Below are 15,502 nucleotides of genomic sequence, written 5' to 3' on the forward strand. Positions count from 1 at the left end.
TACTAATAGTACATGATATATAATACACCAACTCCGCACAAATTAATTTATATTTAGGTGTAGCATATTTCCTTCTTTGATCCTCTACTATCTATACAATATGAGCAGCAAACTATAAAACCCTGAAAGAGAACAATTTGACTCCCATTCATGGAAGCTCCACTTCTTTTCGAGTCTCTTCCTTCACTTCATGACCGCCTGTGCCCTTGTATCGGTAGTAATGGGAACACACAAGGAAATAGAACAGATTACATACTCCCATGATGGCTATAACATAATAGAAATAATCCACTCTTCCCTTGTTAATGTCGTTGTCGAGCCAGCTCGTTCGTCCTCCTTCCTCGGTGATCTTTTGCACAATAGTCACAACGAAAGTACTCAGATAGCTGGCTCCCGCAAGACTGCAGAAGAACAGGGAGCCTGCTAATGTCTGCATATGCTCAGGAAACTGCCTGTTGTAGAACTCAATCTGACCTATCGCATTGAACGCCTCGGCTATTCCCATCAGTACTAGTTGTGGCACGAGCCATAGTACCGATAACGGAGACGTGCCCCCATGAGACACTATCAGTACTAGTTGTGGCACGAGCCATAGTACCGATAACGGAGACGTGCCCCCATGAGACACTGCGGAGATCCTCCTCTTTTGTTCTATCAGCGCAGCAACAATCATGGACAGTACAGAGATGAATATACCCACTCCCTGCCGTTGGAGAAGAGTGATGCCCGACTCAATCTTCGTGAATCTTCTCACGATGGGAATGAGGATACGGTCGTAGACAGGGATGAATAAGGTTAAGGCTAGCATGGAGATGGTGGCGAGAGAACCTGCAGGGATTTGAAAGTGTGGGCCGAGATGGCGATCCATGGTTAGGGCTTGAAGAATCGCGAACGTAAATTGTTGGACTAATGCGACGAAGCATGTGATTCCGGAAGCCCATATGGGTATTATTCTTATCAAGCATTTCACTTCCTCAATCTGCTGAACGCTGCATAATCTCCAGGGATTCACTGGATTACCTTCTGGGTTTAGCTCACCATCGCATACAACAGCGGCTTTGTTCAACGACCTGAATTTGACACGGAGAATAAAACATGCATCATGTTAGCTATGTAAAATTCATAACAGTAAACAGGACCTGGTGTGCTCCTGGCGTGCGTGAACATACGTCTCAGGCCGACACAATTAGGACCGTGGAGGATACACCAGCACCCGGCCGCTTAATACAAAGATGTGAAGAAATAGTTACCTAAATTGTAATGTGAGGGGGAGCTTGGAGACATTCTCGCTCCTATTGAACGGGCAATACAGTCGTGACTCCTGACTCAACACATCGTCTGGAGACGGGACTTGGAGTTTTCTCTTCTTGAACGCGGCGACAAACACCTGGGCGATACTAGAGAAAACACTTCCTTCGGGGGCGACGTAGACATAGAGCTTGGTACCGAGGAAGAAGGCGACTACGGAGAGGAGCATGAAACCCGTTGGAATCGCGAAGCCAATGGGCCAACTGACGCTGTTCTGAATGTAGACAATGAAGGTCATGGACGTTACCATCGCTGCCGTCGAGGTGAAGTAGTACCAATTAAAGAAGCTGTTGAGTCCTCTCTGGCCTTTTTCGGTAGTGCGATCGAACTGGTCTACGCCAAAGGGGAGGCTGCATGGCCGAACTCCGCCTGCGCCAACGGCCAGTAGACCGAGGGCGAGGAATAGGATGCTGTATTGCAGGTCAGATGGGCCTTTGCAGTGGCCGGCACTCTGGTCTGCTTCACTGCAATCTGATGGTTTCAGCTGGGGGATTGAGGCGCTCAACGTCATTGTCAACATTCCCTGAAGATGAGAAGAACAAACGAAAAAGATGCCATATTAATATACCAGCCGAGTGCAGTTTCCTATTTGTAATGCATCTGATACCGCACAAATCCTTTCTAATTATTATTAATAAGTGTCCCGAATTCGTAAGTTTAGATTAGAAAAGTGCAGGTGGTGAGATTCAATCTCGCGTTGGATTGGAGCACAATAGTTATATACATGGTTCAATCTGCTTAGGCTCGTGGCTCAAATAAGGTTAATCATCGAGTCAATTAGCCCAATTGAACTTGCCGAGCTAGTCCATCTTCTAAATATGGCCCTTCAATTCCAAGCAAGTGTGAATCAGAGCCCATTGTTTAATTGGGCCTTCATTGGATGCTTATTTGGGGCTCGGTGTGCAGTGCACGATAATTACATCCGTCTCTATAAAACCGAATAAGCGTCTTTGTATAGGTTAGGATGGTGTTTGGGGAGGCTTATTTCTTGATCAAACTAGCTTTTAAGCTAGCTTTTTTATTTCTACCTATTTGGCAAAGTAATAAATAAGTTAGCTTGTAAGTGTCATTTTCAAAAGCTGGTGTACCCCAGCTTTTAAAAAAAAATAGCTTATAAGCTCACCTGTATAAGCTAAGTTTGACCAAACAAATTACTACTCTACCCAAATAATTTTTTTAATATTTTTATCATAAAAACTAAAAGCAACAAAAAGCCAACATAACTTATAAGCTTTTAAAAATAAGTCTTCCTAAACACCCTCTAGGTGCAAATAACGGTTTTTTTTTTTAAGGGAACATATCACATGGGGATTAGGCTTCACCAAAAGTTGGAAAACTATCAACTAATGCTGTTGTGACGGATTTGAATCATTTTCTTTTTTGTCCTCTCAAAATTTTGATCAATTTTAACTATGTCATTCTTTCTAATTAATCTTTAATTAAAAAAATATAACATCTTATTGATTATGCACCTCCTCACCTTACTAAATAATTATAATTATCAATAATATTATAACTATTAATTATTTAAAAACAATAAAATAAAACAATTTATAAAATAAGTATACACAATTATTAGTAGTAACCAATTAAATTATTATAATAATTATCTATGAATTAAAATAAAATAATTAAAATAATAATATAATAGAATAATATAATACTAAATACTATTAAAAATAATCAACGAGCAACAAAATAAATATAATTAATATTTAATCACATAAATGCTATAATTATTTTAATCATATCACATAAATTATGAATTACACTATTTTTATTAGTATTATATAATTAAATATATTAAATAAATAATTTAATATTATTTTTAGAGTATTTTTTAAAGATTATTACATGATACTGAATAATCTATACTTGGTAATGATTGACTACTAACCTTTTTACAAAAAAGTTATTTAATATTAATAATAGTACTATTAATTGTTAATACTAGTATAATGAAAATTTATAAAATATTTATAGTACTAAATTATTTAAGAGCATAATTAAAAAAATTAAATTAGATAAATATTTTATAGTATATAGATGGTATACTTATTTTAATAATGTTACTTGAACTAAGAATTATAATAATAAATAAGGTAAATTACAGTAAACCCCCATGAACTTTTAGCATTTTGTAGTAAATAGACCGTATGAACTTTTAAAATCACACTAAACCCCTATTAACTTTGGTAGAAAGCCCCCAATTTCTTTTAGACAAATTACACCAAACCCGGTAATAACTTCAAAATGCCTTTTTATGATATTTTCAGTTCTAATTTATAGGGGTTATCTACAAAATTCAGAAAGTTATTAGGGTTTTCTTTGAAACAAAAAAGCCATTAGGAGTTTATTGTGATTTTAAAAGTTCATAGGGGTTGAAAGTTCATAATAGTATATTACATATATACCCTATTGAATAATTATAATGAGAAGTAATTATTATAATATATTGCGTATATCAATGTAACTATCTAAGGAACATGAGGGAAAAACTAGCAAGATTAATGCAACTTAGTTAATTTAGAGTCAAGTTAACAACTTTCAAGTTGGAGGGGCATAATTAAGAGAACTTATGGAATTGATTATTTTATTCAGGAATGATTTTAGATTTTGGTAACTTATTTAAAAGAGATTAACACTGGGCGATCATTATAAGAAAAACGTTTAATTACAACAACTACACAATAATAATTAATTCATACATTTTTTAAGCAATCTTATTATGCAATTTTATTTATTTAACACATAGTTTTACTAATAAATAAAAAAAAATCAAAAGTTAAAATATGTACATTCACATGTAAAACATGTGTATTATACTAGTCCCGAACATCTTTGTATATATTAGGTGCATATCACAGGACGATTTTTTTAAGGGAACATATCACTTTGGGACTAACTTAATAGTCATAATTAATAGGTAGTTGTCCTCCTACTTACACACGCATGCTAGGGGGCTGTTTGTTTGGGCAAAAATTTTAGGAAAGTAGTATTTTTAGAATAAAAAGTAGGTTTTGGGCTATTATAGGATTCCAAAAGTTAGGTTTGTTTCAATTTTTTTAAGAAAACATTTCTTAAAAAGAGAGAAAACAATGACTTTTTTGGACAACACAAATCCTATCTTTTGGCTTGGAAATGTGCTAAAAAATTAACATATTTGCCAGCTCAACTTTTTTTCTCTCTCTCTCTATGATGGTTCTTTTTTTATTCTTTGGAAATGAAACAAACATGAGTTATTAATATAGGGAATGAACGGTATTCGTTGAATTTATTTGTACGTAATTGTGATTTTTCTTTGACATGGGATTTTAAATTTATTATGAATCATAAATACCCGCTAGGTAAATCAACAACTAATGATAATAAAGTAATATCCTCTCTACTAATTTTTTTTTTTTCTTAACGGGGAAGGTACTCCAAATTCGCGTCTGGTATATAAACTATTGTGAAACCCCCTCCACCTGTGCACTCCAGAGATCTACAGATTGTGGTTGCGGTTGACGTACCAACTCTTGCATCAGTGGGTTATTTGACTTATTAATTACTTCTTTGTTTATGTGTCGATGTAATAATTAATGGCCAAATTAAAAGAATGAATCGTGGGGTTAGGGGAGATGACGAAGGGTACTATGAAGGAAGCAATCGAGGAGTAGGCGAGGGTACGAAATCTGCCCCAGTACGCGTCAGAGACGAAGGCCCCCAGCAGCGGCGCGAAGTTTGTCGTACCAAAGAAGATGTTGGCAAGATTTGCTGCGGACACCTGCTGCATCTTGAACTCCTTCACCAGATACACGGTGAAGTTGGAGAGAAGCCCAACCGACGCCACCTTCTCGAACGTCTCGTTACCTATACGTACAGCTAGCGCAAATGAATGAAAAAGGCGCACGCATCTATATACGAATGAATTAACAAAATTAATTAAGCTGTACTCATGATTAATGTTATACGAGTTTTAATTAGTAAGCTAGGTGTTTGTCGGAAAGAGAGAGAGGGAGTAATTAAGATGGACTCTCTTCAGGGGCTGCATAAATATTGGTTAATTTGCTAGAAACCCCGTGGAAATAAAAACGATAATCAAAGAAGAGAAACACCAGGAAATGATTTTAAGCGATTTCCTACGACAATAACCGCAGGGGGTGGCCACATCACTATACCCACCCTCTTGGTTAATTTTCAAAGTGAGAATCAAACTAAATAAAATAAAATAAAAAAATGTTATACGAATTGGGTTTCCCCTAATACTTTTTTCTATTTTTCGGGCAACCGAACAGGCGCTTGATAGACCAATCCAAAGTTGTGAAAAGTGACATTTAGATTTCATGTTATCTAAAAATTCTATAATTAAACTACCGTTACTTACTATCATCAGCAAAGTCATTTGTATTTGTACTGGCTGAAGATCTTCAAATTCGTATCCAACATCGAATTGAATATCCTTCTCTGATTTTTCTTTAATTATAAATTCGAGCATGGATTTTTTTTTGAATATTCATGAATATTACTTGAATATTAAATTATATCTAGCTGATTAATAAGTTTAGTTTATAAATACTGAACTTTATTATTAAGAAGATGCTTTTTTTATTTGGTTAAAAACATGCTTTCATTTTGCTTAAGAAATATATATATATTTTTTTCAATATGATTTAAATTCATAAAGGAAAGTTATTCCTTTATACTTATGATGTATAGATATATAATTTGAATATCTGGTTAAACAAGTACTGACATCTTTTTAAGCCAGTCAAAATTAGTATAAAACTTAAGTATGAAATATAATGGGTTAACACTTAACATAACTGTGTAGATTATAAGCAATCAAAGTTTAAATGAATATTAAACGTTATTTGTCTACAAAAGAATCGAATATACACCTAGTAAAGTTCTATTTGTTCATGCGTCGAATATAAAAAGTTACTTGTCTGCTGGTGAATGAAAATCAACATAACATAATTGTTAGATGAAAAATTAACAACCTTGTTTGTTAATTATTTGGTTTACTTTGGTAATATAGAATTAACTAAAATCAAATGCAGAGAATTAGAATTAAATGAGCCAAATGTGAGCCTAAATTGGCGCACAACATATATATTAATCTGAGAATAGAAGGATATACCAATGATATAGGGCATGCATTTCCATCCTCTCGGTCTCCTTTTCTCTGCTTCAGTTTTCAAATCCTCCTCCTTTTCTGCCTCTTTAGAGTTTGAAGAAGAAGACGGTTGTGCGCACCTTAGGTAGTAAAACAGAGGACTGAAGAACAAAGATTTCTTCATTCTTAATTTATTAGCTAGTCTCCTCCTCCTACTCTGGAGTCGACTGCTTCTCTTTGAGCACAAATGAGGGTCTTATAAATTGCCGAAATTAAGCTCAGATTCGGTGAGACTATGGCGACAGAGGGAAGAAGACGCAAAGGGTGAGGTCACAGCTTGTGCAATATAATGTGAAGGCTGCTAGCTCACGTGGACAAAATATATATCCTATAGAGGGTCCTAGAAATTCATACAGGGAGGTAGAGCAGACGTCTAGCCTACCGAGAGTATTGATGGACACATCACTATTAGCTATCAATACAATTAGATTTTCAATGAGTTCCGGTCCACGATACTAATAGGGATTTCATCGATAACAATCATACTGATAGACGCTGTAAATAGTTGATAGTGATGTATGCATCAAAATTATTACAAAATCGTCATGAGTTATTTTTACCCCTATTTCCCCATATATTTTTCCATACAGGGAGTCATAGGATTTTTCTCTCTCTTCAGCTACGACGTTCCTTTGAAAATTGAGTGGAGACTAGGAAGGGGACTTATCATTGGGCCTATAAAACCCCTAATTTGTTTGCTTGCAGAACTGAATTCTGAACAAAATTAATATCATTTTTTGTCAGTAGATGGGGAATGCGTTTAATCAAGTGGAGGTGTGGGCCTGAGTTCCAAATTAATGCGTTCGGTGTCGTGTCCGACGATGAGGACATAATAGACTTGTTACATACGACGGGAGAAAATACTTGGACTACTCTTTTGAGCAAAAGCACCGGTTCTTGCCCTCGTCATGCCATTTACTGATTTACATGCATGCGCATCTTGTCGCCCTTTTTTCTACACAATTAGCGGGTTTAAATTTTCCTATCCAAATTTGACCGGAGAGTTGATATGTAGCTCACCACCCGTTGGTTATTTCAAGTTGTAGTCTAATTGTCATCTTCTTGTTTGATGTAGAACACACGACATGCACGTTTATATCAAAGTGGGACAGTCGCAAGCCCAAATACGGGTTTGGTCGAAGAAAATAATTTGTTTCGAAGAAACGGTCATAACTTTCAAACCGTACGTCGGAATTGGACGGATTATATATGAAAACCGACTATCTCGACGAGATGGAACCATCCAAACCTACCCCCAAAGGTTTGGTTTGCTTCATTCGTTTCGCCAAATTCCTTACGGTTTGAGGGATATCTGCATTTTTGTCCGTTTTTTACTATTTTTAGTAATGCTTTAAGAGTCTGTTTTGATTAGGAAACAAAACAGATTTGATCTCAGATTTGACCGGTGGACTTTCCTAGTCGTAAGGAGTCTTTTTAGGAGTTTTAATATTTTAGGAATTCTTTTACTATTTTTGGTAAGTTAGAGTCATTGTAGGAGTTTGGGTCCTTGTAAAAGTCTTGTTTCTTTTCTATTTAAGTAGGGTCTTGTAAGTCCTAGAGGTATAACTTTTGATTAATAAAATTTTGTTTTTCTTTAATATTTACTTTGTGGATTCCAAGCTCTTCGTGGATTCGAAGATTATCCTCGGTGGATTCCGATGCTACTACTTCTGCGCTGCGTCATTCTTAGGACAAACCTGGGGCCCAATAGAGCAAAGTCTCAGCGAATAATAGAACGTAAGTAATAAAATGAACACACATTTACGTGGAAAACCCCCTAAATGGATTTGGGATAAAAACCATGGGCAAAGATAGAATAATCCACTATGAGAAAAATTTAAGAGTTGCAATCTCTCTTTCCAAGAAGAAACACTGTCTAATTTTCTTTCTTTCTTTCTCTCTGAGTCTCTCTCTTTTTTCCACTCTTAATTGGAGACAATGGGATGATCTGAACTTAAGGCTGGGAAGAGCTATATATACGTGAGTTTGTGGCAGGTGCGCACTATTGCTACAGTATTACTGCAGTAACATTTATGGGTCTGCGGTTGGTGGATACTGCAGCATGTAGGTGTTTATTGTTAACTTTTCACCACTTCTTTCATCATGATTATGATTATGGTCCTTAAAAATAAAAATAAAAACACTAACTTAAGTTGAATCTTGATAGATGTTTATTGGATTGATTGCGACGGGCAGCTTCATCGGGCTTTAAACGGCGATAGAATTTTGGCGAGGCATGCAGATGACAGCTGTCAGCGACGATAATTAAACAATTTCTTTTACAAATTGAGGGACCTGCTGCCCTATCTTACTATTACTGCTGGCTTCACTAATCGTGCCGACGTGGTTGATCTGCGGTGCACATAAAACCCAACAAATCGATCAGAGCGTGCTTGTTTGATCAGTACGCGCGAGTCGTCGCTAGTCTAAATCAAAGTAATTACTAGCAGCTAGCGCATTGTGTTAGTAGGATGATAGGGCCTTAATGAAAGATTCCTAAAGATTTGATTAATAATAGGCGAACGTGTATAATGTGTGAGTCATATATTTAAGTTGGCTCTGGGACCTGCTGGATTTAGGGGCTGTTCGTTTCGCAAAATTTTTTGGGAAATTAAAGAATAGGAAACCTATTTCCTATAATAATTGTTTTGAGGTTGTTTGGTTGGTTTAAAAAAGAAAGAAATTATAGAATAGGAGATAAAATGAGATGAGTTGTCATCTTATTATTGGATGATGTGAGTGATTTTAAAAAAAAATTGTTTTGAGGTTGTTTGGTTGGTTAAAAAAATAATGAAATGAATTGGAGGTATATTATTGGATGATGTTTTAAGGTTGTTTGTGTTTGGTTCATTTTTAAAAATAAGAAAATAGATAAGATGAGATGAGTTGGAGGTATATTATTAGATGATGTGACACATACTTAAGGAAATCAATTTTTTTTTTTTTTGAGGAAGGGTCCGTTTGGTTGGTTTCCTAAAAATCAAGAAAAAGAAATCGGTACAATTAAGGAAATCAATAAAATAGTATTTTTATCCATTTCCATCCTTAAAACTCACCCACAACATCCAATAAAATATTATTTTTATCTTCCAACTCATCTCATTTCATCTCCTTTCTTACCTTTAAAAATAAACCAACACTACAAGAAATTACATCTTTAACGAAGGGATTTCCCTTCGTTAAAGAGCTGAAAATCGTCGTTATTGTATGCTAACGACGGGGAAAAATCCCTTCGTCACCCGTCGTTGAAGCCCTCTTCGCTAAAGGGTCACGAAGGGATATAATACCCGTCGTTATAAAGTCTATAACGACGAAACATATTACCGTCATTAATATTTACGACGGGGATATAATACCCGTCGTTATAAAGTCTATAACGACGAAACATATTACCGTCATTAATATTTACGACGGTAATTATCACCGTCGTTACCATCATTGACGGGGATATTTTCCCGTCGTTACCATTAGTGACGGGATATTTTCCCGTCGTTACCATTAGTTACGGGGATATTTTCCTGTCGTTACCATTAGTTACGGGGATATTTTCCCGTTGTGACCATTAGTTACGGGAATATTTTCCCATCGTTGAAGACTAATTAATGACGGTTGGATACCGTCGTAAAAGTCCTTATAATGGGTAATTAGTAACCCATCAACGACGGTGCTTTCCCTTCGTTGATGAACAAAATACGGTTTATAAAACCGTCATTGTAGACTACAAATTTCTAATATATATTAAAAATAATTTTTTTATTAATAGGCAACTATCATATTATTCTCAACCTGACACTAAGATTCACAACAAAAATATATTAAAAATATCCAATAATGAATAAGAGGAAAAATAAAAATTCCATTCATTAATAACATCAATAAATAAAATTCCACCATCCTCAAATATTCAATACTAATAACAAGCTGAGTTAATATCCTAATTGTTCCAAAAAAATACATGAAACTATCTAAAACAAATTAAAATAAAAGTTTGGGAAAGACACATTCTTTCATCTCTAATCATCATCAAAAGAAGACTCGAGCTACCCCCCTCCTAATCTTGTATGGATAGCCTGAAAATTTAAAAAAAAATCACATAATTAAGAAATATTAATTAAGCAAATATTATCTTATTAAGTAAAAATCACATTTTTTAGTGCAAGTAGTCAATCATAAAAGTATATACGAGATTTTACAAAAAATAATTACCTAGTCATGCACATGTTCTCGAGTTTGAGGAGTCAATGAAGGTGATTGCCTAAAAAAAAGTTCTTGCATAGCTTTTACTTGCGACTCCAACTCAGACATCCTTTGTTGTTGTTGCTCCTGATCATCTAAGCGTTGTTGAAGCATCTGGTTCTTTTTCTTTTCTTCTACAACCCGTGCTTTCAGATCAGATCGACTAGGGAGTGGTTCTCTCAAATCTTTTAAAGTTGTCCCACCACCAAATACAGTGATGTGACCATGAGATTGCTTCCCCCAGATTTTCTCAACTATCTCAATGTCAGAAAGTGACGGGTTTGCTTGTTTGACTTGAACAATTTCATCCTATAAAAATTAAATTCATATGTTAGTACTATATAATGCATCATTATCAAACTTAAACACATATTCTACTTACATATTTATCTTGATCCCCATTTTCTAGTGTTTCATTAGCTTTCTTTCGAGTTTCATGAAACATTTTTGCCACATCAGGTGGATTTCCTGACTTGCCACCCTTATTCAAATATTAAATAAAAATGAGTACAACATCAAACTAAAAAACAAAGTAGTTATAAATAAATAAGAAATTAGTTTTGAATGTATACCAATTCCCACACAATTTGTCTAAAGGATTTGCTGCCCGTGTGGTGGAGCATCTTTCTTTTGCCTCTGTTAAGTGTATTTTGTTGGCTTGCTTTCTATACATCAAGATTAAAAGATAATTTAAATATATATATATATATATATATATATATATATATATATACTCAAATGAAGCAATAGAGAGCTCCTTTTCTATAGCACAAAAATTGCAATAAGTAAAACTGCCAATAAGTAAAACTGCATGCTCAAGTTCCAAACCTACTGGTTAGTATTACCTCCTGCCTCGTACATGTGAAATGCAGTTGGTGATACTAGAAGTCTCTACCCTAAATCATACTCTAATGTCATAACATTTATGTCTTGATGTCAATGCAATATCTCATCTCAGGCGTAGCTGCGAGATTTTTGGAATCCTATTGTGTATCATGATTACAGCAGTATAAATTAAATTGCCTATGATATATAAACAGACTTTAAAACTTATATATACACCTATCCATGTGTACAATATGTGATAAAATGTAATGGTTGTTCTGCTAGTGGATCAACAAATTTCTGAAATTCTTCAAACAAAAAACACTCAACAACTTTCCATATGTATAATAGGTGATAAAATTTTATGGTCAACTCTGCTAGTGGATCAAGAAATTTTTGAAGTTCTTCAAACAAAAAAAAACTTGACAACTAAAAATGATGTTCCATATGCCAAGTTTTATATCACATTTCAGCATCTAATCAAGAGAAAGCTCAGGCAGACAGATTTATTTCAAAAAAAAATAGTGACAACTGAACAAACAAGATACGATAATATATCTGATCTTGCAAGAAAATGATGGCATGCCTCTACGCATGTGTCTGACAAGCATGCGATTCCATTTTTCTAGTGGAACCTAAATACCAGGCCTAGAAGTTTTTTATTGGCATATAACTCCTCTTCCTTTCCCTTTTATTACAGAGAACTCATTGCATTGTCAACATTTCTCTACATGTCCTTATTCCATTTGATTAGTTCATGGCAAACTCCTATTAGTCACCCAACAGTCATCCAAGCATCCTTAATACTATAAAACGAATAATTTTGTCCTGATATTGTCCTTATATGCATTAGTCTACATAGAGAATCTATGGAAGCAATCAAACACGTGTTTGGATTATTTGAAGTGCTTGACCAACATTATTTTCCCTCATCAGCAAAACCTTTTCAATATCCCAGCTGCCATGCATTAATCTAGAAAACAACAAACGGGCTTACTACTACTTCAAGGCCATTCTCTGATCCTCAACTGCAAATTTAGGCAAATGCAATGATTTTTTACAACCCCCAACTTGTTGAAAGATGTACAGAAATTTATAAAACTTCGACCTTGCTAAAATATGGGATAGAATGCACGGGACTGATGACTTAATATACCAGAAGTGTTGAAGTAGGTCAGTGTTTACTATGCCTTTTGTTTGATGCAAACGTGCACTAATTGCCGGCTCTGAGCCAGAGCATGTTTTAACATTGAGGTATAGCTGGAGTCATTTAATCCATTTGATTGACGAATTTAGGGACTTGTATAATCATTACAGCTTTTCTTTGATTTTGGTTGTCGTGGAATAATACCCGTCGTACTGCGTAGATCCGACCGGATCTAGATCGCGCGGTGGTCCACGGATAAAACCCGGCGCAGGCGAAGAACCCACAAAGCGAGCAACCGCAAAACATGAGCTCGTGATTTGTTCGACAAACAAGGATAAAAAGTTATAATCTTTCTTTTATTTTCTTTGATTTTCATTATAACCGGATCTTATAAAAAGACCGGATATTTTGTAACTCAAAAAGCTGTTATTTAAGATGTTTAAATGGTTATATTTAAGGAAAAATAACCTCCTTGATACAATTACAAAAAAAATCATAACAATGGAAAGGGCTTCGGTTTCCCATAAGGTAAAAACCCTGGTGACACCAAATCAAAGTTCAAGATTCATCATCACTCATTGAGGAGTTCAACCCCATTAGAACCAAAACTAATCACAGAAGAAACATATACACAATTAAAGAGGATAATAAACAATAAGTAAAACTTCGAAGTGAGCTTTGATGGAGAAAATTCAGGCTACCTCAAGGCTATAAACTCCTCAAACATTGCTGAAGTAAAATCAGGCTGCATCAAAGCCATTAAATTCCTCAACATGCAAGTAGGTGGCCTGATAACTAGCTCAAGACATGAAACCAACCTTCCTTTTGTCATAAATAAATCAATAAACTGTTAGTTCCAAGTTGAAGATATTAGAAAATGGAGGCGATGGACGCTAAGTCGGGGGGTACAACTGCAATTAGGGTAGACTATGGATAATTGAGTGAAAATTGTACAACATAAAAAACCGATTTTTACTAAGCAAGGTATATTAATTGGATACACCTATAGCAATTAATTGCAAGGTATATTAATTGGAATATATGCAGTGAATTAATTGCAAGTTGTATAAGATCTGTATACAACTATAGGTACTTTAGTGCAATTAAACAAAACAAGGGTATATTAATTGCAAAGTTGGGGAAACTATAGGTACTTAAGTGAAAATTAAACCAAACAGGGATTTGTTCCTTACCGTCGAACTTGGGGAAAACGCGGCGGTGGGGTGGCACTAGGACGGTGCGGCGGTGGTTCTGGGACGAGGCCGGCGGTGGGGCGGAGCTAGAGGTTGCGCTGAGGTGCGAGGTTTGCTTGGTCGGCGGCGGATCTAGGGCTGCACTGAGGCAGCGGCGAGCGATGATATGAGTCGGCGGGAGACTGTGGGGCGGCGGGCGAGGAGTTGAATAGATGAATAGGAGGCAGCGCGGAGGCGTTGAATAGATGAACAAGGCGGCGGAGGAGAGTTGAAACAAGGCAGCGGAGGAGAGTTGAAACAAGGCAGCGGAGGCGTGAAATCAATGAATAGCAGGCGCTAGAGTTTGTTATTAGGGTTTAGTTTATAATTAATTGCGGTTAATTGGAGGTTTGGGTTTTGGGTTTTTTATATTATTTTCAATAATAATCCAGTTAAGATTAGGAGTTATGATTAGTAAAGGTAATTGACTCCTTCGTCTTTTAGGAGACCCAATAATGACGGTATTAGAACCAAATCAACGAAGGGATTAGAAAACCGTTATCTCATCTCACATCATTACTCTAATAATTGTGATAACTAGATGAAGGGCTTTTAAACCGTCGTTATTTTACACACATTAATGACGGTCAACTGGTCCCTTCACTAATTTTGATCGTTAAATATCAGATTTCTTGTAGTTGGCATTCAAGCAAAAGAAGAAAGAGATAAAGTAGTTTATTATAACTTCCGCTCTTGCTTGAGGTCAATTCTTAGTATTTCTCCAGTCCCCTACACAAAGCTTTGAATTGAGTACATCAATTGCTCATTTTAAAGGAAATTGTTGGTAGTTAAAAGAAAGGAAGAGCATGGATTAAATTTTGCTTTGTGTCAAGAGCCCACATGATTGGCTACATTAAATTTCTCATTTAAAAAGAAATTGTTCGTAGTTAAAGAAGGAAAAGCATGGATTAGGCCTCTTGGCCGCTGATCATTCTAGCTAGTTATTCTATGGCCTTCTTTAAATTAAGAAAAGATGCCCGCAAGTTGTCCATTTATTTGTTCACTTTATAAGTTTCTAATTGAGCACACTATATTGTCATTATAGGTTATTTTAGATTATTCTTTTGCAAATTTCTTGATGTCACTAGTCCACATGTGAATATTCTTGCCATCATTGTAGATTGAGACCCTTTGGTTCATTGATCTAATTAGATGAAGAAATTAAGTACCACAAAAATGGGTTAATTGTGAAGAGACCCCCGATAATATTGTTAGGATGAGGGTGTAGATCAAACCTCATTTCCGATGAGGAGCGCCGGCGAGGAGCTCCGACGAGCTCGATGTCGACGCAGGCGAAGCTGGAGGCGTAGCCCAGGTGAGCTTCGATGGTCGCAGGCGAGCTCGAGCTCTGCGTTCGAACCCCTTTTGACCTCGGCGTTTTGGCGGTTCGAACTCTGCGTCACAGGGATCCGACCTCTGCGTTTGGCGATGCCGACCTCTGCGTTCGGGGCCTCCGACCTTGGCGTCAAAGAGGGACGCTCGCGTGGCTGGCGACAGGCTGTCGCCAGCCTGTCAATTCCGTCTATAAAAGCCCCTCCCCCGTCGACCTAGGGTTTTGGCTTTTTCCCCCTTTGCTCCGATTCGTCTCTGGCGGCG

At 36.2% G+C, this 15,502-nt stretch overlaps 1 protein-coding gene across 3 annotated transcripts; it reads right to left on the reverse strand.

The window, feature by feature from the left end:
• On the reverse strand, positions 14 to 6,708 carry LOC109824240 (protein NRT1/ PTR FAMILY 2.13-like). Of its 3 annotated transcripts, XM_020390780.1 has the most exons (5): positions 6,431 to 6,708; positions 4,943 to 5,160; positions 1,251 to 1,831; positions 630 to 1,070; positions 14 to 566 (listed from the first exon to the last, which is right to left on the reverse strand). In XM_020390780.1, exons 1-5 carry the CDS (start codon positions 6,588 to 6,590, stop codon positions 149 to 151), a joined length of 1,818 nt encoding a protein of 605 aa, XP_020246369.1. In that variant the 5' UTR covers positions 6,591 to 6,708; the 3' UTR covers positions 14 to 148. The 3 variants fall into 3 exon arrangements, with proteins under 3 accessions (XP_020246369.1, XP_020246368.1, XP_020246370.1); XM_020390779.1 differs by having other exon boundaries at positions 14 to 1,070; positions 6,431 to 6,707; XM_020390781.1 differs by lacking the exon at positions 4,943 to 5,160 and having other exon boundaries at positions 14 to 1,070; positions 6,431 to 6,540.

The sequence above is a fragment of the Asparagus officinalis genome, chromosome 9, assembly GCF_001876935.1.
Source record: "Asparagus officinalis chromosome 9, Aspof.V1, whole genome shotgun sequence".
Classification (NCBI taxonomy): Eukaryota; Viridiplantae; Streptophyta; class Magnoliopsida; order Asparagales; family Asparagaceae; genus Asparagus; species Asparagus officinalis.

Coding starts and splice junctions, on each gene's coding strand:
- LOC109824240 (XM_020390779.1), bottom strand. CDS start 6,590: ATGAAGAAATCTTTGTTCTTCAGTCCTCTGTTTTACTACCTAAGGTGC. Junction 5,161..6,430: donor ATGCATGCCCTATATCATTG/GTATATCCTTCT, acceptor CTGTACGTATAG/GTAACGAGACGTTCGAGAAG. Junction 1,071..1,250: donor CCCCTCACATTACAATTTAG/GTAACTATTTCT, acceptor TGTCAAATTCAG/GTCGTTGAACAAAGCCGCTG.